This window comes from Sander vitreus, chromosome 4 (genome assembly GCF_031162955.1).
Source record: "Sander vitreus isolate 19-12246 chromosome 4, sanVit1, whole genome shotgun sequence".
Taxonomy (NCBI): domain Eukaryota; kingdom Metazoa; phylum Chordata; class Actinopteri; order Perciformes; family Percidae; genus Sander; species Sander vitreus.
In genome coordinates, this window is record NC_135858.1 from 34,595,983 (window position 1) to 34,618,637 (window position 22,655).

Here is a 22,655-nt window from a genome sequence, read left to right on the forward strand (position 1 = left end):
AAATACAAGAGAAGCAGTTCCACTGGCAGCCATACATGCCCACGCCATGACACTACCACCACCATACTTCACTGATGAGGTGGTATGCTTTGGATCATGAGCAGTTCCTTTCCTTCTCCATACTCTTCTCTTCCCATCACTCTGGTACAAGTTGATCTTTGTCTCATCTGTCCATAGGATGTTGTTCCAGAAATGTGAAGGCTTTTTTAGATGTTGTTTGGCAAACTCTAATCTGGCCTTCCTGTTTTTTGAGGCTCACCAATGGTTTACATCTTGTAGTGAACCCTCTGTATTCACTCTGGTGAAGTCTCTCTTGATTGTTGACTTTGACACACATACACCTACTTCCTGGAGAGTGTTCTTGATCTGGCCAACTGTTGTGAAGGGTGTTTTCTTCACCAGGAAAGTATTCTTCGGTCATCCACCACAGTTGTTTTTCCGTGGTCTTCAGGGTCTTTTGCTGTTGCTGAGCTCACCGGTGCGTTCTTTCTTTTTTAAGAATGTTCCAAACAGTTGATTTGGCCACATCTAATGTTTTTGCTATCTCTCTGATGGGTTTGTTTAGATTTTTTCAGCCTAATGATGGCTTGCTTCACTGATAGTGACAGCTCTTTGGATCTCATATTGAGAGTTGACAGCAACAGATTCCAAATGTAAATAGCACACTTGAAATGAACTCTGGACCTTTTATCTGCTCCTTGTAAATGGGATAATGAGGGAATAACACACACCTGGCCATGGAACAGCTGAGCAGCCAATTGTCCCATTACTTTTGGTCCCTTAAAAAGTGGGAGGCACATATACAAACTGTTGTAATTCCTACACCGTTCACCTGATTTGGATGTAAATACCCTCAAATTAAAGCTGAAAGTCTGCAGTTAAAGCACATCTTGTTCGTTTCATTTCAACTCCATTGTGGTGGTGTATAGAGCCAAAAAGATTAGAATTGTGTCAATGTCCCAATATTTATGGACCTGACTGTATATCGATCCAGATTGATGTAGACCTACACTACACTACACCCCTAATACGTGTGTGTTTTTGTGTGTGTGTCTGTGAGTTTGTTTTTGTGTGTGTGTGTCTGTGTGAGTTTTTGTGTGTGTGTGAGTTTTTGTGTGTGTGCGTGCATGTGTTTTTGTGTGTGTGTGTGTGAGTTTTTGTGTGTGTGTTTTTGTGTGTCTGTGTGTGTCTGTCTGTCTCTGTCTGTCTGTCTGTCTGTGTGTGTGTGTGTGTGTGTGTCTGTGTGTGTGTGTGTGTGTGCTGTACCCGTGTAGTTCTCAGCCTGTAGATGCATGTCACACAGCTTGTGGATGTAGCGGATGTACATCTCCTCCTTGTTGATCTCCGACTTGTAGAAATTCTGAGAAGATGCAAAACACATCAAACTTCTCAATCAAAAGTCAATTTCTAAATCTCCTGCCAGCTGATATTAATATCAGTATATAAATATATGATACTAAACACTGAAGGGATGTTCAGAAAAGGCAAGAAAAGGAAGCACATCTCAGGATCGCAAGTTAAGGAGGATAACATTTCACTTTCATTTCATTAGGATAACATCACAATACATCAACGCTGCAGCTTATGTGGGAAACACACGTGTGTGTGTGTGTGTCTCTGTGTGTGTGTGTGTCTCTCTGTGTGTGTGTGTGTGTGTGTGTCTCTGTTTCTGTGTGTGTGTGTGTGTGTGTCTGTCTGTGTGTGTGTCAGTGTGTGTCTCTGTTTCTGTGTGTGTGTGTGTGTGTGTGTGTGTGTCTGTCTGTGTGTGTGTCAGTGTGTGTCTCTGTTTCTGTGTGTGTGTCTCTGTTTATGTGTGTGTGTCTCTCTGTGTGTGTGTGTGTGTGTGTGTGTGTGTGTGTCAGTGTGTGTCTCTGTTTCTGTGTGTGTGTGTCTCTGTCTGTGTGTGTGTGTGTGTGTGTGTGTGTGTGTGTGTGTGTGTGTGTGTGTGCCTCTGTTTCTGTGTGTGTGTGTGTGTGTTTGTGTGTGTGTGTGTGTGTGTGTGTGTGTGTGTGTCTCTGTGTGTGTGAGTGTGTGTCTCTGTGTGTGTGTGTGTGTGTCTCTGTGTGTGTGGCTGTGTGTGTGAGTGTGAGTGTGTGTCTCTGTTTCTGTGTGTGTGTGGCTGTGTGTGTGTGTGTGTGTGTGTGTGTGTGTGTGTGTGTGTGTGTGTGTGTGTGTGTGTGTGTGTGTGTGTGTGTGTGTGTGTGTGTGTGTGTGTGTGTGTGTGTGTGTGTGTGTGTGTTTCTGTGTGTAATAACCTGTGTTTCCCTGTATCTTTAGAACACTGGGATGGGATGATTTGATTGGTTGAAGAATAATTAGGCCCCAACTCCCAGCTGTAGTGACTCTGCCCATCGCTGAATGGAACTGGATTTTTTTTTTTAGCACGTTGAAAAAGGCCAAGTGCCGAAAACGTGTAATAGTGATTTATTGTGATGTGAGCCTAATTAAATAAGTCAAATTAAAGTATTCTGTCCTCCTGGACTTGGGAACCTGAGCTGGCTACATTTTCTTCCCTTTTTGGAACATGCCTATTGGATTTTGGGTTTAGCACTCCGCCAAAAATCCCCATTGTTGAAGCACAACCTCCTTTTTCAACTAAACACTAAAGGGTTTGCTACTGTTACAGCAAACTATAACTACATTAACAATCTCCTGAGAAAATCAGAAGGCTTGTGAGTAATATATCAACATGACATTAAATCTTACCAGGAGGTTAACGGTGCAGCCAATCTTCTTGTTCTCCGTCTCGTCTCCCTTCATGCAGTCCCTGAAGAGCAGATAGACCGATTTAATAAACAACAACTTTACAATAAAGAAGCTCAAGTTGAACTGTCTAGTTTGAGCGTGTTCTGGCGTCTAGAGGAACTATTTACGGACACAGCGTTAGTCACCGTCACTGTGTCAAAGCCTCATGGGAGATATAAGTGTTAAAGGCGCCGTAGGTAGGATTGCGATGAGCCAGGACTAAGCCACATTTCTTTAACATCGACAACTTCTCAGTCCCTCCACCCTTTCAGCTAAAGCCCAAAACGGTCTCCTAAGCCCCTCCCCCCACAAGGGAGAATGAATGTGTGCGCATGAGCAGTGATTGACACGCAGTTAGACACCCCCCCCCGGCCCTGATTGGTGCATCTGAACAGGGAGATGTGGATTTTTGAAAATCGCACTCCAGGCTGTAGGTGGTGTCAGAGGAGCCGGATTTATTTTTAAATGACCTGCTTCATGTAGTTCTACTGGAACATAGAGTCAGTTTCAGCAAATATGACAGAAAGTTAGTTTTATAAGTCTTACCTACTGCACCTTTAAATGTTAACAAAACAATAATTGTTCTATCTTAGTCAAAATTACGTCCAAATGTTACATAACTGATAGCAAAAACTAGAAAATGAGTTACGTACAAATACAAAAACATACACACGTGTGCGTGTGTGTGCGAGTGTGTGTGTGTGTGTGTGTGTGCGTTACCTGTAGTCCAGCAGTCGCTCCATCAGCCGTGTGACGGAGGTAACGAAGGAGATCCCCGTCTCTCTCCACGTCTCCTGCTCGATCTTTTCCAACAGACTTCAAGGAAAACAGAGGCAAAAAAATTATTAAAACAACATACGGTTTTATACAAACTGGTGACGATCCACAGATATTATCTTACGCTACGACTCAAGTGAGAAAACAGCGGTCATTTACAGCATGAGAAAATGCCCCAAACCTGCGACTGAAATGTACGCAATAACCAGACCAAAGATTAGCTCAAAGTGTAGAAAGGTTAAACTCTGGTTTCCCTGGATTCTTACAAATATGTGTTTTAACAAGAGGAATGAGGTTCTGTTTATAATCAAGGACTGAAAGACATTTTTAAAGGTCCTATGACATGCTGCTTTTTGGATGCTTTTATATAGGCCTTACTGGTCCCCTAATACTGTATCTGAAGTCTCTTTTATATAGGCCTTAGTGGTCCCCTAATACTGTATCTGAAGTCTCTTTTATATAGGCCTTAGTGGTCCCCTAATACTGTATCTGAAGTCTCTTTTATATAGACCTTAGTGGTCCCCTAATACTGTATCTGAAGTCTCTTTTATATAGGCCTTAGTGGTCCCCTAATACTGTATCTGAAGTCTCTTTTATATAGACCTTAGTGGTCCCCTAATACTGTATCTGAAGTCTCTTTCCCGAAATCCAGCCTTGGTGCAGAATTACAGCCACTAGAGCCAGTCCCACAATGAGCTTTCCTTAGGATGTGCCATTTCTGTGTCTGCAGCTTTAAATGCTATTGTGGAGGAGAGAGGGGGGGCAAGGTGGAGGGTGGGGGTGTGGCCTTGACCAACTGCTATGCTTTGCTTGTTTGCAAGCCATGATGTCTCTCTCTCTCTCATGGGTGGGCCAAATTCTCTGGTTGGGCAAAGCAGAGAAAGGGGAGGTAACCTTTCCCCTTATGACGTCATAAAGGGAAGATTCCAGATCGGCCCATCTGAGCTTTCATTTTCTCAAAGACAGAGCAGGATACCCAGGGCTCGGTTTACACCTTTCACCATTTCTAGCTACTGGGGGGCCATAGGCAGGCTGGGGGAACTCATATTAATGTTAAAAAAAACCTCATAAAGTGACATTTTCATGCCATGGGACCTTTAAAACTCATATAACAACATCCACGGATAAATCTTTCCAAAATCTGTGACGTGATAGGGAGTTTGTTTCAGTTTCAGAATGATAAAAGTCTCTTTGCCTGGGTTGACTGAACAAAGACAATCTTCTGGCTGTCAAGTCACTTTTTTTCAGTGTAGTCTGTTGCAGCTCTTCAACACATGTTTAAAAGCTTCTAGTACAAGCATTGTGTGAGGAAAAAGGGGAGAATCTCCCACAAATTGCAACAGAACATCTGTCTAATATTTCTAACTCTTAACAGTCTATAACATATAAAAAGTCCTAAGAAATCCAAGTGGTGGAAAGTATTTTTCAAAGGTGTTTTCTTAACCATACTCTTGCTCCACTTTTTTTCCACTTTGAAAGAGTTTCTGTTGCAATTTGTGTGGGGTAATGTTGCATAACGCCTGTAATATTCTCTTTACAGACTTATATGATTATAAGAAGGCAGATATGAGCGCCATAAGTCGCCCCGTGTGTAAGTGATGTCATACCTGGGGTAGGGCCCAAACAGCTGGGTTCTAGTCCAGCAGCAAAGAGCAAAGCAAACACACAACAGCAGTGTTAGAGCAGAACAAGTGAGGGTTAATTTCTGTTAGCAGACAGACAGAAAGGTTCATGGCTTGTGTCCACTGTGGCATTTTGATTTCTGATGGCAGCGATTGCTTGGAGTCCTGGAGCCATAATAAGTCTATTGGAATTTATTCATTTCATTGTAAAAACAAACAAGATGATTTGTATTTGCTTTATTTTTCTATTTCATTTCTAAATTGTTAAATTGCTCATATTATGCTCATCTTCAGGTTCATAATTGTATTTAGAGGTTGTACCAGAATAGATTTTCAAAAAACACCATATTTGTGTTGTACTGCACATTGCTGCAGCTCCTCTTTTCACCCTGTGTGTTGAGCTCTCTGTTTTAGCTACAGAGTGAGACCTCTCACTTCTGTTCCATCTTTGTTGGGAGTCGCACATGCTCAGTAGCTAGGTAAGGACTACTAGCCAGTCAGAAGCAGAGTATGAGGGCGTGCCCTGACAGTACCTAGGTAAGGACTACTAGCCAGTCAGAAGCAGAGTATGAGGGTGTGCCCTGACAGTACCTAGGTAAGGACTACTAGCCAGTCAGAAGCAGAGTATGAGGGCGTGCCCTGACAGTACCTAGGTAAGGACTACTAGCCAGTCAGAAGCAGAGTATGAGGGTGTGCCCTGATAGTACCTAGGTAAGGACTACTAGCCAGTCAGAAGCAGAGTATGAGGGCGTGCCCTGACAGTACCTAGGTAAGGACTACTAGCCAGTCAGAAGCAGAGTATGAGGGCGTGCCATGCTAGCAGCTAGGTGAGCATTATAACGTGTGTTACAAAGTGACCACGTTTGTCTCTGAAGTAAAGGCTGGAGGGAAGTCCCTTTGGGGGGGACTTTGGGCTTTTTCACTTTGTAAACCTATTACATGCACAAAAAAAGATATATAACACAATAAAGGAAAGGGAAAAAGCCACAAAGCATAATATGAGCACTTTAAAATAATTGCTAGAATAGGGCAACCTCCGCTCCTCCTTCGCAGGTATAAGGAGGTGCTGGGTGACAGCTCTGGGAGTTCTTTTGTTTGAGTAACAAAGGTGGACAGAAAACAGTTTAGTGACCATAGCGTACACAGTGTGATCATTTATTAGTACAAGTTTAAGTTTCTGTTGAAAGTCAACCACGGAGCATTTTTTGACGTAATAAATCTTGCATTATTTGAACAAAACAGAAGGATCTCCGTGATTGCTTGTTTACCATACGAGTCACAATCCTCCTCAAAAAGGCAACTAACCCTTGTGTTGTCCTTCCGTCGACCTGGAAATGTTCTGTTTTTCTGGGTCAAAATTTAAAATACAAACTTTTTTTTCAAAGTTTTGGTCGTCTTTTTCGATGTTTTTGTCACTTTTTTCGTAGTTTTTGTCACTTTTCTCGATGTTTATTGAAGCTTTTCCTGACGTTTTGTCACTTTTTTGTCACTATTTCCAAAGTGTTTGCCACTTTTCTTCTTCTTTTTTTCCCCCACGTTTTTGAATCTTTTTCCGACATTTTCGTCACTTTTTTCAACATTCTTTTTTTTAATCAATTTGGTTGAAAGAAAATCCAAATTTCTGATATAGAAGCTTTTCGAAAATGGGTCAAATTTGACCCGAGGACAACAGGAGGGCTAAGGAAAATAGGATGAGTGAAGCAGTCGCCAGAACACCCAGCTTCCCAGAATTGGACGCTTGAAGTGTCGTTACAAGCAGATATCAATTTATCTTCAAAGACCGCTGACAAAGCAAAGAAAACAGGCTCCACCCTCCTACAACCGCGATGGCTGCTCCTGATTGGACGAACGCTTTACACGTGGGGCTTTCTGCTCCCGGATTTCAACCTGACGGCCCGTTTGGAAACTTTCTCTTATTTTACAAAAACAGTTCTGAAAACATTTTAATGTGAGAAATAAGCTGCAGCTGCTGAACCTGTCTTCATTTTAGATCGAAAACCGTCAGTTTAAACGATTTTTGTGAGTTTTCGAGGGGCAGCAAGTCGAGCTGGACGCCCCTGATTTGCATAAAGTAGCCTGGATTCAACTTTATGCAAATGAGGAGCAGGCGACTGGACGCCCAGCTTCTCAAAAGTTGCTGCGCCGCTACAAGAACGCATTGCGCGGCTGCTCACGTAGACAACTGAAGGTGAAGTGTGGAAATGACCCTTGCCAGTGGACACGTACCATCACGCTTGTTTAGAAACAGAAAGACGAGCGTTAGAGGCAAACAGACACACAAACAGTGAGAGAGACTTCTGTTGTAGAGATTTCTTACAGCAAACCGAAGAGCTCTCTGTAGTTCTCATCCCCTTTCCCCTCGGACACCAAACTGTCCAGCTTGTCAATCAGCTCGGCCTCCACCTGCACGCGTACAGAACAAATAAATACATTATTACAGAATAAATAAATACATTTGCTTGGCTTCCTCTTAAATAACTGAGGGCTGTTGGAACGAATTCCGAAAGTCGAATATAATTCGAATAGTAAAAAAATCAATACTATTCGAATGCTGAAATTACTATTTGAATGTGATTTTTTTAAATAAATAGGTTGGCTAACATTAGCTAATCTCCCTCTTCTCATGTCTGATGAACAATAAGTTACGGGAGTGAGGAACACAAGGCACTGTGAGCTAACGTTACGTACTGAGTAACGTTAGTACAGGGGGGAGTGACAGGCTGCGGCTGGAAATCGGAAGAAGGACGGGAAGTAACATGACTTTAAAATCGACATCCACCGAGCCAAAATGCTTATGTTATCAATAGTTAGCTCGTTCTGGTTTCCTTACTGTGTCGCGAGTTATAGGAGCTTAGCTGGGAGCTTCATGGAGACAGTTAGCTGCCCTACAGCTGTCAGAGATAGCTTCGACTTCATATATGACCTTCTAACAGCACCATTTGGTTTAGTTATCAATGCCGTTAACATCATGGCTAACACTTTTGTTACTTAGTTTATGACAAATGGTTTCGGCTGTGCTTTCTAACATGATGCCATTGTGCTAACCGGGCACCGTAAGCATTTACAACAGATCCGCTTCACTACACGTGTGTAAGAGAATGTTTCATTAAAGAGTTCTCTGTTGATTTGTGTTTGTCGCTGTGTGCTCGTGGTGGAAAATAATGTAAACTGAGAGCGGCGCGCTAGAAATTCAATACGCCATGACGTAGGTCCCATTCAAGGCCAGGCTGATGTTAGAAGTCCCTCTAGTGGACAGAACGTGTAACAACAACCACATGCTTATAGTGGTATTGACAATGCATAAGCCTGAGTAGTGTAGTACATATTTATAACAGGCTGCATTTTAGCATTTAATGTTCAAATATTATTTGAATATTTAAAAAAAAATAACTAATGAAATTTGAATGGTATTATAGAGGAAAACTGACAGCTCTATTGAACACGTATGTGTGTTTGTGTACCTGTTTGAAGTTTCCGTTCTTGCGTTGCTCCCAGTCCATCATGTCGTGGAAGATAGGGATCATGATGTTCCGCACCTCCACCTGAGGAACCAGCGTCACTCCCAGGAACGGGCCGATCATACCGGGGATGAAATGAATCTTATTCTCACCTAGGACAAGCGAGACAAGTATCAACTCAGCTTTAGCAAATTAGCCAATAGATTGGTTACAACATCTGTGTGCAAATGAATAACAGTAGGAGGGAAATGTATTGTATGCTCTGCGGACAAAGGTGGAAAGTTATTTAGAGCTTAGATTTTCAGATTTAAGAGTAGAATAAAAATGTAAATAACTGCAGACTATAGCGCATAGACTGTAAAAAATAATGGAAAAGGCTTCTGGGTCTGAAATGTGAAGCCAATGCTGAAGCAAGGCTTAACAATGCTAACCATGCTAACGCTGTGGACAAAAAAACAGAGCTGAACTTGTCTTTGGGTGTTGTCCGTGTTTATATCTTAGAACGTTGACCCTCTCACTGTGTGTTTTAACGTCATCAAAGTTAACTATTATTAAAGTCTAGTTCAGTGTCCTGCCAACCAAGCTAGCTAGCTACTGCTGTCATTAGCTGGTAAGTTAAAGGACAAATCTGGCGCAAAATGAACCTAGGGGGTTAATAACAAATGATTACAGAGTTGACCGTTCTCTGGGATATGTTTTAATGCTAATCGAATGTGAACAGTTTTAGCCCAAACTGCTAACTAGCTTATAACGCTAGTTGTCGGGGCACGAGTAAAGTAAAAAGAAACGAGTATTTCTATTACCACTAACAAGACTCAAAATAGCACCACACTTCCAAGGTAGCATAATGATTATGCTATCGTGGAAGTGTGGTGCTATTTTGAGTCTTGTTAGTGTCATAGAAATAGAGATTTATTTTTACTTTAGCTGTGCCCCGACGACTAGCGTTAGCTAATAAGCGGTTTGGGCTAAAACTGTTCACATTCGATTAGCATGAAAACATATCCCAGAGAACGGTTGACTCTGTACATGTTATTAACCCCCTAGGTTCATTTTGCGCTGGATTTGTCCTAGAATGAATGGCGTGTGGAGCAGTAGATATTTGAAAAGGTGTAGAGGAAATCTTACCGAGGTTCTGCCACATACTGAACAGTTCGTAGGTCATCATCACTCTCATGTCTCCGTACCTGCAGACAGACAGAAGGTCAGACATTTATCATAGTGCAGTTTTTCACAGTAAGAAGACAAAGAGGTGACTATGGAGCCTTTAAATGTAAGAGGTTAATACAGGTTAATACAAACTTATTTTTCCTTTATAATATATAAAATCTAATCTGGCAGTTTGTGTAAATATTACTGATGTTTGAAGTTCACTTTCCGATTAGTCTACATCTATTTATTTTGATTTTATTTTTAATTTATTGATCCCCAGTGGGGGAATTACAATTTACACTATGTTTGTTTTACATTGCCTTGCTCAAGAGCACCTTGGCAGCGCCCAGGAGGTGAACTGGCATCTCTCCAGCTACCAATACACACTCCTTACTTTGGTCCGTACAGGGACTTGAACTAGCGACAAGTAAATCCCTGCTCTTACTTTCACTTTACTTTGTTGTTCTTTCTCCAAAGTATTTTCTGTGTTTCTGACATTATACATCCATGATTTTCAACTGCAGAGTAACGTCAAGACAACCTGCTTCCTGTTTACACCAGCACACACATGCCCAGTGTGTGTGAACGGTCATGTGATGTCAGACGTGTTAATATCATAGACAGTATATAATGGACAAACAGATCCCGTGTCTCTGGACGGAGACCAGTGAAGTATATTAGAAGCACTTTTCCGGTGAGCGCTGCGCGTTACTGCGCAGCCTCCAACTGAGAGAGACGACGTAAATGTGACGTGAGCAACCTGTCTGAAAGTTGTAAGTCTTCTGGTAGCTGTGCCAAGAGAAATCTCAATCATTCCCAATCTTGCAGAGACGGAGAGCGTAGGTATATGTAAGGAGATAACATGGGCACAGGCTAATTATTGCGAACTAAAATGCTAGTTAACATTAGTAATTAAACTTAAACAGCTAATGGAAGTCCAAACTGCCTGCGAGCTTCTCCTGTACTATACGGTAATTCCTCTACTATGCGACAGTAAGTCGCGTGGTTATGACACAATCGTTAGGGACTGTTCGTTATTTATTTAAGGGGCCCCCGGAGGAGTTTTGGGACCTTCATGCTAAAAAGACTTGACCCTCCCCTCGCCAGTAATAATTTTTCTATGACCATCCAAAATGATTTGAAAAACAAGCATGACCCTCCCCTTATGTGCTAAGTTGTGCTTAGCAAAGATATACAGATGCCATTTGATTTTTTACAGCCATGACTTACACGAGTTAACCTCTGCATTCTGATCTTACACATCCCAAAAATCCAAATCTACACAAAACCCGCAATCAAATAGTAAGCCGACATCACATTTATATACATTCCATGCATTTAGGAAACCTTTATTGCAACGTTGGCACGGCAAGATGTCCAGACTAGTGCAACGGTAGGTTTTGTTTTTTGCGTCCTGCTGCTCCCATCGTCATTCAGGTAATTTTTTTTTTTACTAAAGCAGTATATGAAATCTGATGTACTACCTACGCAGATTAGTCTTGCTACTGGAGCTAAAACTCTAGTGTGGACAGATATCGTTTTTGTCTTAAAATGCTGCAAAAAAATTAAAACGTAGTAGTGTAGATGTAGCCTGGTGGTGCACAGGGAGTGATTTTGGTAAGAAAGAAACATGAAACTAAGAGTACATTTTTTCCCGTTTTGTTTCAATTTGATTCGAAACTTAAAGGTACACTATGAAGGTACAACAGAGTCACTTCTGTTGACGTTCCAAGTAAATACCAAACAAAACAGAGCAAGCTCCCCCCTCGCCCCATGTTTCCGTAACGGTCATGACTAACTGACTAACTGTCACTAATCCCCACCCCCTCCCCCAACCATCTTGTCTGTGATTGGCTGGAACGTGGTTTGTTGTATTTTGGTGCCTATCCTCTAGTGTTTGTTTGACGTTTACGACCCCTGTGTTGTCTCCCGAGACCGGGCTTTTTCACGGTGTGTTCAGTGGGCAGGCAGCTAGCGGGTCAAGGAGAGATGTCTACGATTTGAGATAACAATGAAATTGCGCCGAAACCATGCAGGAAGTCATAGTGCACCTTTAAGCAGAAAAACAACTAGAAACACTCTGCGGATTGTCACGACTGTCTTTTCTCTTGTTGGAGTTCTTAATGTTTCTTTACACCTCTGCGGGATTTCCAACGTCGATTCAAACATTTTGCTCCTTCATCTCATACGTCTAATTTTCACAACTCTTGAGTTGTGGAAACACAACAGAATTTGCAGGAACTCTTTACTGCCTCAGGAAGTGTCTGGGGCTCCCTCGCTCCTGGGACTAGTTGGTGTAAAAAGGCCTGATAGGGAGACGGAAATTAGCTTTCCTGGAGTAAAGAGCTCCTGCAGGATTGATAAAGTAGGTTGCCAAGTTTGCAGCGCTCCTCACTTCAAAGAAGAAAATGAGTTTTTTTTTTTTTTTTTTTATATCTGACTCTCAGCACTTCAGCTGCAGATGACACACGACTCTGAGGCAGCAGTTATGGTAATGAGGCTGGCAGCCAAGTCTGGATGAGTGTGTGTGTTTCCAAACTGTGAGCTGGGTGTGTGTGTGAGAATGATGTGGGAAAGACATGAGTGTGAATGCATCATAAACTGTGTGATCTTCCTTTTTTATTTTCTTCTTGTGGCATGTGTGTGTGTGTGTGTGTGTGTGTGTGTGTGTGTGTGTGTGTGTGTGTGTGCGTGTTCTTACTTGTCTAAGACCTTCTTCCTTTTAGCAGGACTCAGATTTTCCAACTGTAAACTGGGCTGGTTGATGTACAGCACCGCCAGACTGAAGTAGGAGTTCCACACCTGCTCTCACACACACACACACACACACACACACACACAAGGACACGCACGCACACACACGCACACACACACACACGCACACACACACACACACACACACACACACACACACACACACACACACACACACACACGTTACAGCTTGTCCTGTTGCAGTGTGTTTTCTTTCTCTGCACATAGTTTCCATTAATCAGTTTTTCAGTAAATGTTAAACAGAACAATAGCGGTCCACTGATTTATGATGATTCACTCTCTCTCTCTCTCCTGGTGGTAAACGAGGGCCTTGAGCCCTCATGAGATCACATTTTTCTTCCCTCTTGTGCACACGTAGAGGAAGTGGACAGTTGTTGCTGCTCCTCCTGTGACTGTGCAGACCGCCAGCACCCTGGGGACGTCCCTGACTGAAGTTCAGTTAATCAACTGCTATTTGTTTTAGGTCATGTGGGGCAGAGGAAGGATATCCGGCTTTTTCTCATTGAAAGTTACAAAGGTGTTTTTTTCCGATTGCTAGACGACAGTGGGCACAACAGAAGCCACATGTGGAAAACTCTAACCACAGTCTGCCCAGCAGCAGTTCATGTGGACCAAAGTCTAGTTCCTTTTTCATTGCTTGAACACAGTTTTCAAAAGTCTACACACTTATCCCATGGCTTTAACCACAACGTGGATTCACAGCACTTTGTTCAAATGCTAACACACTGCTGTCCAAACTGTTAACCACACATTCAAAACAGAATAGATTTCAGTCTGGTGCCTATCAATCACCGCCGATTGCAATTTTAGCTGAAAGCCCAAGCAGGTGTCTTGTTTTAGACTAGTTAGTGAACATATACGGTATTTACAGTATCTCAGAAAAGTGAGTACACCCCTCACATTTTAGAAAATATTTCATTATATCTTTTAATGGGACAACACTGAAGAAAGTACACTTTGCTACAATGTAAAGTATTAAGTGTACAGCTTGTATAACAGTGTAAATGTGCTGTCCCCTCAAAATAACTCAACACACAGCCACTAATGTCTAAACCGCTGGCAACTAAAGTCAGTACACCCCTATGTTAAACTCCCATAGAGGCAGGCAGACTTTTATTTTGAAAGGCCAGTTATTTCATGGATCCAGGATACTATGCATCCTGATAAAGTTCCCTTGGCCTTTGGAATTAAAATAGCCCCCCCCCCACATCATCACATACCCTTCACCATACCTAGAGATTGTCACGGGGTACTTTCCATAAAATCATCTCTCAGTGCAAATCAAACCAGCTATTAGGCTAACTGAAATAAGACCATGCCAGTCTCTAGGTATGGTGCAAACTGCTGATTTTCATTCCTTCTTGTTTACCTTTTACAGTTTTTCTCAATTGCTAAAACACTAAAAATCCCATTGGCTGAACAAAGTTCTCGGTCTGTTGTCGATACCTTAAACCATTTCACGTGGTACAACACAATTTGCAGATCTCACTTAGACTTTTCAGCAAAACTCGAAACACATTCTCATTCTAAAAAACTCATTCTGCACTCTAATGCACATGTCATCCATACTGGTCAACACAAGTGGGCAACAGTCAAATACAACTAGAGAACACATGTCATTGATTGAACACAGCCACTCAAAATTGATTTCACTTGTTTCAAATGATGTGACACAACCAACATAAGGCAGTTCAGAGAGCAAACAGGTTGTTGGAGGTGGGGAAGTACTGACTGCTCAATAGATTTTTGACTGGTTGCAGGTTCATATCAACAAAGAACAAGAATGACAGTATCACAGAGACAAAGGACACGTTTGTGAGATGCAGGGTACAGTACTGTAAAAACAGGGGTACAAGGAGGAGGAAGAACAAAAAAAATTGCAAAGCGGAGTAGTAATTTCTGATCAATTTTGAGCTAGTATGGTAGAACGTGTTTTAGTTCATCTAAAGACAAGGACGGAAGAAATATGAAATTTGTTTTTGAGATTAAAAATGTACTTCTCCCTGAGAACAATGTGTTTTCTATTTTTTTTTTTTGGTGTATTGTTTACTTACTGCTTGATGGTGTATACCATTTTGATCATTTTGTTTATGATCTGAGAGCAGGGTTTGATTTTGAACGCAGGTAAAACTGTTGAAGATGAGGTTTTGTGTTTGTTTTCAGGAAATGGAGCAAGGTTTCAGAAATGGTGTTTTAGCAATTGGGCAAAAACTGAAATGGGTATATTATAACATCTATATCTTTTCTTCAAAGAAACTATTGAGTAGTGTGAAGTCACTCAAACTGTAAAGATGAAAAGTTAGTATGTTCTGTATTGGTGTTTGATGCTAGTGTTTGTACTCTCAGTGTGTTCTGCTTTTGCGACTGATTGGTGGGATTGCTGTGGACGAAGTACACACGGAGATACACTGGTAAGAGCCAATGAGGTTTAACTATGTATCAGCTAATTTAAATAGCTCACGTTACTGTATTGTGTCAACAGTTAACTTCATATAATATTGTATGTGGCGTTTTCTTTTGCAGGGTGCAAATGTTCCACCAAAACAAGGTCCTTCCCGAGACTATTTAGCAGAGCCACCGTCGCTGCGTCAGGAGTTTAGCACCGCCCAAGATGATTGTGATTGGTTTAGAGAAATGCAGACAACCCAGAGCGATTTTTTTCCCTCCTATCCCAGAATGCATCTGTGGTGTAGCTAGACATTACTCCCCAGCGCTGTGGAGACAGAGCTGGCAATGCGAGACTATAGTTACTGAGATAACTTCCAGTGGCGTAGCAGACTGATCTCATGAAATGGCGTATCGATTGACACGCCAATTTGTATGCCAGTATTGGCGTGTTATCAAGACGCATACTCGCTTTTTAGCGTGTTTATCAACGCCGTTTGGCCTCCATTGACTTACATTACCTTGCGATTGCGGGTGAATTTACGCCGTAGCGAGTAGTACGAAAGGGCGGAAATCCGCGTAAGGAGGTCGGTCGGGGTGGAGGATGGGTCAAACACAGGACTTTCACCCAGGAGACCGGGGATCGTCCTTCGTGTCCAGCGTGTCACGTTTCCTAAACCCAACCGTAGCTTTCTTCTCGCGATAACACGCCAAGTGGCGTGTATGTTTACGTCCGCTGTATACAGCATAGACATACACGCGGATAGCTCAAAATGCGTACAGATAACACGCCACTAGGCTTAAGAAAGTGGGCGTGTATGTTTACGCAAAGTCACGATGTCACGTTGCAAGTGTAGTTTGTGTGCGTCTATGAATGTGTGTCGGACAGTTAAAGTCACGCACCTTAAAGTCAAATTCGGCTTCCGTGAAGTTCTTGTGCAGAGCAGGAGACAGGTACTGAGCGGTCGTCAGGATGATGCTGCAGAACGGGAACACACACACACACACACGGACACACAGTTGTTGTTACTCAATCCAGCTTGAGTCAGTGATGCATGGAAACACTGTTAGATGTGTGACAATACAAGCATTATATTCTATTATATTCAATCTGTCTGGGACATTATTTTTGGGTCTTACTTGCTGGTGAGGAGCCTCATGACGTTCCAGTCGCGAGGGAAAATACTCAGCTTCATCAGATTCCTAAACACACACAAAATCTTCAACAAGAACTCCTGAAGAGAGAGCGAGCGAGAGAGAGAGAGAGAGAGAGAGAGAGAGAGAGAGAGAGAGAGAGAGAGAGAGATTCAAAAAAGGAGAGGAAGGAGGAGTCAGTTTCTCTCAAACAGTCCAAAGAATAACTTTTCTTTACTTCATCAGATATGTGTTTTGACTGGAAGCTGCTCTGTCCCGTACCTTGAGCTCCTCCTTGCTCTGAAAGTTTTCTATCAGGTGCTGGAAGTGGATGTCTGTCATCTGGCGGAGGAGGGACAGCAGGCAGGACACGTACTCTCCCTGCCAACAGGACACCGGGGGGGGGGGCAGACATGTGAGCCGTTGACATGGAGGCAGATAGCAGTGAGTGAACCATGAGAGATGATAATGAGAAAGGCTCTTTTCCCAAACCAATCCACATTAGGGGCGTTGAAATGAATCATTGTATCGATGCATCACAACACGGACCGGGGCGATTCTGCATCGCTGCAGTAACAGACCATAATTGATTATTGCCTACTGATGTTACTTGTTGGTTTTCCGGTCGCTGTGTTTTGTGCTTGTGTTGTGTTCAGACTCCATTCCGGAAGTGCCTTTTATTTATTTTTTTAAGAGCAGATACAATAAAAAAAAGGGAGTTCATATACATCTGACTGCTTGAATTTGTTGTTGAACACCACGTGTACTAATATAAAATAAAGTTTTGTGATGCATTGCGATATCGAATCGATTTTGAATCGTTAATCATAACTGAATCGTGAGACCAGGCAAGATTCCCACCCCTAATCCCTGTTCACTACGGAGAGAGCCGCTCTGTAAGAAGTCAGACTCAGGATGACGAGGGGAGGGTCTAAGGCTTCCTTCACGCTGGCTGCGTGGCGTGAGCGTGTCAGCTGCGTGGCGTGTCCGTTTTTATTTCGGCTGCCATGTTAACAGGTTAGGGCTTGCACACTGCCTGCGTGACACGCACGTCTCAGGCCGAAAACGCGCTCATGCTAGAAATAAGACCGACGCCTATTTTACTGCAGATTCTGTGGGTTTTAAACTCACCATGAAAAGTGGGTGGACAAAAATGTAGCTAAGGGTTTAGGTGCATCCTGTTATGATGTATGTGTGTGTCTATGTTGTGTGTGATGTCTGTAAGCTAATGGGACCTTGAATTTCCCCTTGGGGATCAATAAAGTCTGTCTGTCTGTCTGTCTGTCTGTCTGTCATGTAACACTCAATCGCTAAAATGTGTGGATCTTGCATATGAAAAGTATACCTAGAGAACAAATTATATCTACGACAGTGTATCAGGGCCATTGGCCGGGGGGAGGGGGGTAATATTATATTCTGAGAAAAAACTCGTAAACTGAATTGATGAGAACTTGGATATTCTCTGAGATTTTAAAATCATACATTAGTGGGGGGAAAAAAAACTCATATTTTTTGTTGTTGTTAAGAAACCACATCGCCTCTTGCCATGTAAATCCCATTTGAAATGCTCAGCGATACCTTGCATCTGTCCATTGCGCAATAGTTCACCTTTTTCCAAATCACTACGTTGTTTTCCAATCAATTGACCCAATTCACAGCAATGTCTCTGGGTTACAATCATGACTACTTCCTTATTGCTGAATGCAATTGCGAGGTATAATTTGATAAGGTCATCCACTGCAGCATATTACTGTATATATTTAATCTGTGGTAAGATGATCCAACCTTACAAAGTGAAGCGATATGGTTCCTTGACGCACAGAAAAATGTAATTTTTACGAATGTTTTCCTCATAAATTTGAGTTTATGATCTCAGAGAATGTCCATGGTTTTAATCATTCAAATTGAATCAGTTTTTTTTTTTTTTATCTCAGAATTTAACCCCCCTCCCCCGACTTACATCTGACTCAGAAATCGTAAAATTAGTACAACACACATTTAAAAAAAAACACCTCTACGATACAACAAAGATACACACTGTTCTTCTCCAGAAATACACGTAACAAAGACAGGACGCACAGAGAAGCAGAACACAAACTTTGATAAGAGTCGCTAAGCCGTGCAGCGTGCAAACCGAGAGGAGGAAGAGGGGCGGGAAGAGGATGAAGACCATGTTTAATGAGAGAGCTAACAAAGGATTTCAGGGGGATGTGTTGGTGGACAGATGGGTCAGTGACCGGATGGACGAGAGGAGGGCAATAAGGACAAGTTCAATATTGTGATAATTATCCCATGATTAACTATATTGATTGGAGTATTGATCCTAATAAGTCAAATGGTTTTGTGGGGTTTTCATAACCTGGAAATCCAGACCCAAATCCGAAAGATTAAGGGTCTGGCATTGAGTAATGAAAATGGCCCAACTCGAGGGGCACCAAGCATGTATTTGAAAATCTCACTGCACGCAATTGGATAACACTACGACCAATCACAACAATACACGGGGTGACGTATCCAGAGCCCCATACGCTTAGCTACCAGCCCAGCTAACTGGTAGATTAATCTCTTAGCTACCAGAGGAGCTAACTGGTAGATTAATCTCTTAGCTACCAGAGGAGCTAACTGGTAGATTAATCTCTTAGCTACCAGTGGAGCTAACTGGTAGATTAAACTCTTAGCTACCAGCCCAGCTAACTGATAGATTAAACTCTTAGCTACCAGAGGAGCTAACTGGTAGATTAATCTCTTAGCTACCAGTGGAGCTAACTGGTAGATTAAACTCTTAGCTACCAGCCCAGCTAACCTGATAGATTAAACTCTTAGCTACCAGCCCAGCTAACTGATAGATTAATCTCTTAGCTACCAGCGGAGCTAACTGATAGATTAAACTCTTAGCTACCAGCGGAGCTAACTGGTAGATTAAACTCTTGCCGTATCCGGTCGGCAAAACCGCAAAAACGTCCTTCTTGTGAAGGAACGATTGGAGCGCCGTCTTCTGTTCCTCTTTTAGATAAAAAGCCAAGTCTAACTCGTTCATCGTAGTGGCCAAAGCCGTTTCAAACAACTGGTGTTCATCTGTAGCCATCTAGCAATGTTTACTAATGACTTGGACATCGCAGCACTGTCGTCATCTGTTCAGCTCGCCCCTGGCCCGCCTATATCAGATACACCGATGTGATTGGTGCAGCTCGGCTACAAGGGCATAGTTAATGAGCATCGTTACTCAATGCCAGAGTGACTCGCTGAGCAAATTCAAACTTTGCTCTCGCGAGAACTCTGGATTTCCAGGGTAGTGTTTTGATTCATCGATTCATTGTCAACTATTCAATTTATCAGCAACTGTTTTGATAATCGAGAATTTGAGAATTGCTTTTTTATAGACCAAACAAGTTAGTTACAGCCCTAGATGACGTCATAATATAAAGAGACATTAGTCATTAAACTATTGCCCAGCCCTTGTGTTGGACGGATAGAGAGGTGGATGGGATACAGGATGGAGGAGGGCAGTGGGAGGTTGTAGTAGTTTTGTTAGTTACTAACAGTGATCTCCGCGGTGCACTGCGGACAGCGTTGACCCCTTACCGCCTCCTGCGATTGGCTCTTGCTCATGATGGACAGCAGGGTCTGCAGGAGGACGTCCAGCAGGGACTCCACCATCATCTCCACCTCCTCCTGCACTGACGTGTCCTGGAGGGAGAGTGGAGAGTGGAGAGGGAGAGTTAAAGGAAAACAATATGGGGAGGAAATGTGAGACAGTGGAAAGCAGAGAGGAAGAGGGAGAGAAGAAAAGCAGAAGTAAAAAGGGAACTGCAGTGAAACCTTTTTTATATTTCAGTGTGTCACACTTGTGAGTATTCACAGATCTCAGATATAAGCGGGATAAACAAATGTCCTACTTCTAAATGTCACGCAAACGCTATTTGATGCTACCAAGTTTCCAGATTATGACACAACTGTATTTAACCTTTTTGATATGATAGAAGAAATGAAAGGTTTTCCAAGGACACTGTCGGTCGTTTGCAGTGGTGTAGTCTAATGTATTGCAGTGGGTATACCAGGTTATTTTGAGCGTCAAAGACTTAATTTACTGCATTCTGATGCACTTTTATGCACCAATTTATGGTGGGAATACATTTATGTATCCTATGAGATGGAAAACACAGATGACATTGAAAATATATCCAAAATAGAATGGAATATAAAGCAGTAAGGGGACCTGAGCCTGGATCACAAAAGTTGACCCCACAGCAACGAGGACAAAATAAAATAGGCTACTTATATTTGTCTTAAATGCGGTGAAGGGAGGATGCTGGCGTTAGTGTAGGCGGAGCACTGATGCCTGGTCGCTACGCACACACTACACACTGCGCTCAGCGAGGAGCGGGTCAATGAAAGATGAGAAAGTCTCTCTGCCTGTTCTGCAGTGTTAGTTTAGTTTGCTGTCACATTACTCGAATAACCGTATTTGTGAATACAAATACCTGAAGTAAAAGTTTTGTCACAATTATATGTTGTTGAGTATCATTGCACATTTTTAAGTGGGTATATGGAAATCCTGGAGCTTTCTTAGTGGCCGTTTGGTCCCTAATAATCCATCACTTCACTGTAAAGCCAGAAACAACTGAACTGTCCTGAACTCTGGTCTAGATATTTATTATAAGGATTATTCTAATTTCTGACTTCTGATTTTGATTCTGATTTCCTTTAGCCCAATCCTGACATGGAGATTTCCACGTGCACCAAAACAGGATGATTGCGCCATGAATTCATGCACTGCAAAGCAAGAAGAACCCATCTGACCAAGGATTGTGAGGCTGCGTTCACACACACATACACACACACACACACACACACACACACACACACACACACACTGCAACAGTCTTCAGATGGTCCAGCAAAAACGCAGGTCTTTCCATTCATTTTGAATGGGGGTAGTGCGTAAAGTTAAGACGGATTCAAAAAAACATTTAAGATTATTATTTGGCATTTTTAGGCCTTTATTGACAGGGCAGCTGTGTGAGAGTCCCGTACAGGAAACAGGAAACATCACTGCCTCTATCGCTGCCACAAGAGAGCTTTAAAACAGTCCCTCCGTCTCTTTTCTTTCTCTCTTTCTCCGGGAAATGAAGCTGCCTTCAAGTGTGGTTGGAAATGTCGAGATATATAAACGATCTGACGGAAAACATCCATCCATCCATCCATCCACTGTCCGCTTATCCGGGGTCGGGTCGCGGGGGCAGCAGCTCCAGCAGGGAACCCCAAACTTCCCTTTCCTGAGCCACATTAATGGGCCATATTTAGCTATCGTTGCTCTGAATGCGCCCTAATAATGCCAATATCAGGACTAACAACATTATGGGGGGGTGAAGCACATTGCTGGCCTCTAGGGGACACTTTCTATCTATAGTTATGGGTTTCTTTATTTCTAGGATTAATTTACTCATAAAGGAAGAATACTGAGAAATCCTACATCAGACCTCCCAAACAGCAACAGTTTGTTTGTGTGTGTGTGTGTGTGTGTGTGTGTGTGTGTTACCATTGAGCTGCTCTTGATGATAGAGAAAATAGAGCTGAGTATTCCAGAGCAGATGAGCAGCTCTTTCTGCTGCCTCAGATGGAGGTGGATGTGATGCAGAACCACAGGAAGCAGGATCCTTCGCGACTCTGTGGACACACACACACACACACACACACACACACACACACACACACACACACACACACACACACACGATGAGTTAATAGTGTTATACATTCTACATTTGTTTTTTGGTCGGTAATGTCGCGTGGCTCCGGTGCTTCAAAAAAACTCCTTGTCACCCTCCTTGCCAATTTTAAGTTGGATATGTGAATCTGTTTACTTTTAGATGATGACAAAACTCTTCTCAAAACACAATAACTCAAGAACCATCTCACGTTCGCACGTTTCAACAATTAGTCCACACTTACTGTACTAAGTGCTAACCGTCACACACTGTAGACTTGATTATATCTTAATGATATTACTTACTATCACTTATTTAAGTGGACGATTGATGTGTTTGTGTTCCAACTGCAACCTGTACCTGGGAAAGAGAAGAGCCGGCTGTCCACCGTCCGGGCTATGGACTGCAGTTTGACCACATCCATGGACTGTCCTATGTGCACCGTGGACGGCATGCTGCCCAGAGTGCCGCGCACAAACTCCGCCACTTCCTGCACCGTGAACATCTGCAGCAGCTCGTCGAAGATCGCTGGGAAGGAGTTCAACAGGGCGGCCTGAGGAAGACGAGGGAGAGACGAGAATGAGATGGCGTCTTTACAGAGCGAGGGCACACAGGGACGCTGGGGGGAGAGAAAGATACAGAGAGAGAGAGAGAGCGAGAGAGCGAGAGAGGGGGTTGCAAAGATAATAATGTTGGCTTGTGTTTGTAGGCAATAGAAATGTGACCATGACTTCATTCTGTAATACAGCAGAGCAGAGGGGAGTTAAAGTGCACACAGTGAAAGGCTGCATTTCAAAATGACCAAAGCTTTTTATTACACATCAGTGTGTAGTCATGGTAATGTAGGTGTTGACCACAGAGCAACAAAACATTGTAAGTAACAGTCTGTTGAGTAATTT

The 22,655-nt window shown here is 42.6% G+C and overlaps 2 protein-coding genes across 2 annotated transcripts in view; one reads left to right on the forward strand and one right to left on the reverse strand.

The window, feature by feature from the left end:
• The window catches only part of LOC144517362 (uncharacterized), a 403,478-nt gene that overhangs the window by 274,081 nt on the left and 106,742 nt on the right, over nt 1-22,655 (forward strand). The window lies entirely within an intron of this gene.
• Nucleotides 1-22,655, reverse strand: part of dock3 (dedicator of cytokinesis 3) — an 89,660-nt gene that overhangs the window by 22,542 nt on the left and 44,463 nt on the right. Inside the window, exons 19-31 of the mRNA XM_078247340.1 lie at nt 22,117-22,309; nt 21,588-21,715; nt 19,589-19,735; nt 16,331-16,429; nt 16,055-16,149; nt 15,818-15,893; nt 12,456-12,556; nt 9,731-9,789; nt 8,606-8,754; nt 7,462-7,547; nt 3,466-3,561; nt 2,707-2,767; nt 1,267-1,360 (exon numbers count right to left, since the gene is read on the reverse strand). Of these exons, the coding sequence (XP_078103466.1) occupies nt 1,267-1,360; nt 2,707-2,767; nt 3,466-3,561; nt 7,462-7,547; nt 8,606-8,754; nt 9,731-9,789; nt 12,456-12,556; nt 15,818-15,893; nt 16,055-16,149; nt 16,331-16,429; nt 19,589-19,735; nt 21,588-21,715; nt 22,117-22,309 (1,384 nt within the window). The remainder of the gene's footprint in view (nt 1-1,266; nt 1,361-2,706; nt 2,768-3,465; nt 3,562-7,461; nt 7,548-8,605; nt 8,755-9,730; nt 9,790-12,455; nt 12,557-15,817; nt 15,894-16,054; nt 16,150-16,330; nt 16,430-19,588; nt 19,736-21,587; nt 21,716-22,116; nt 22,310-22,655) is intronic.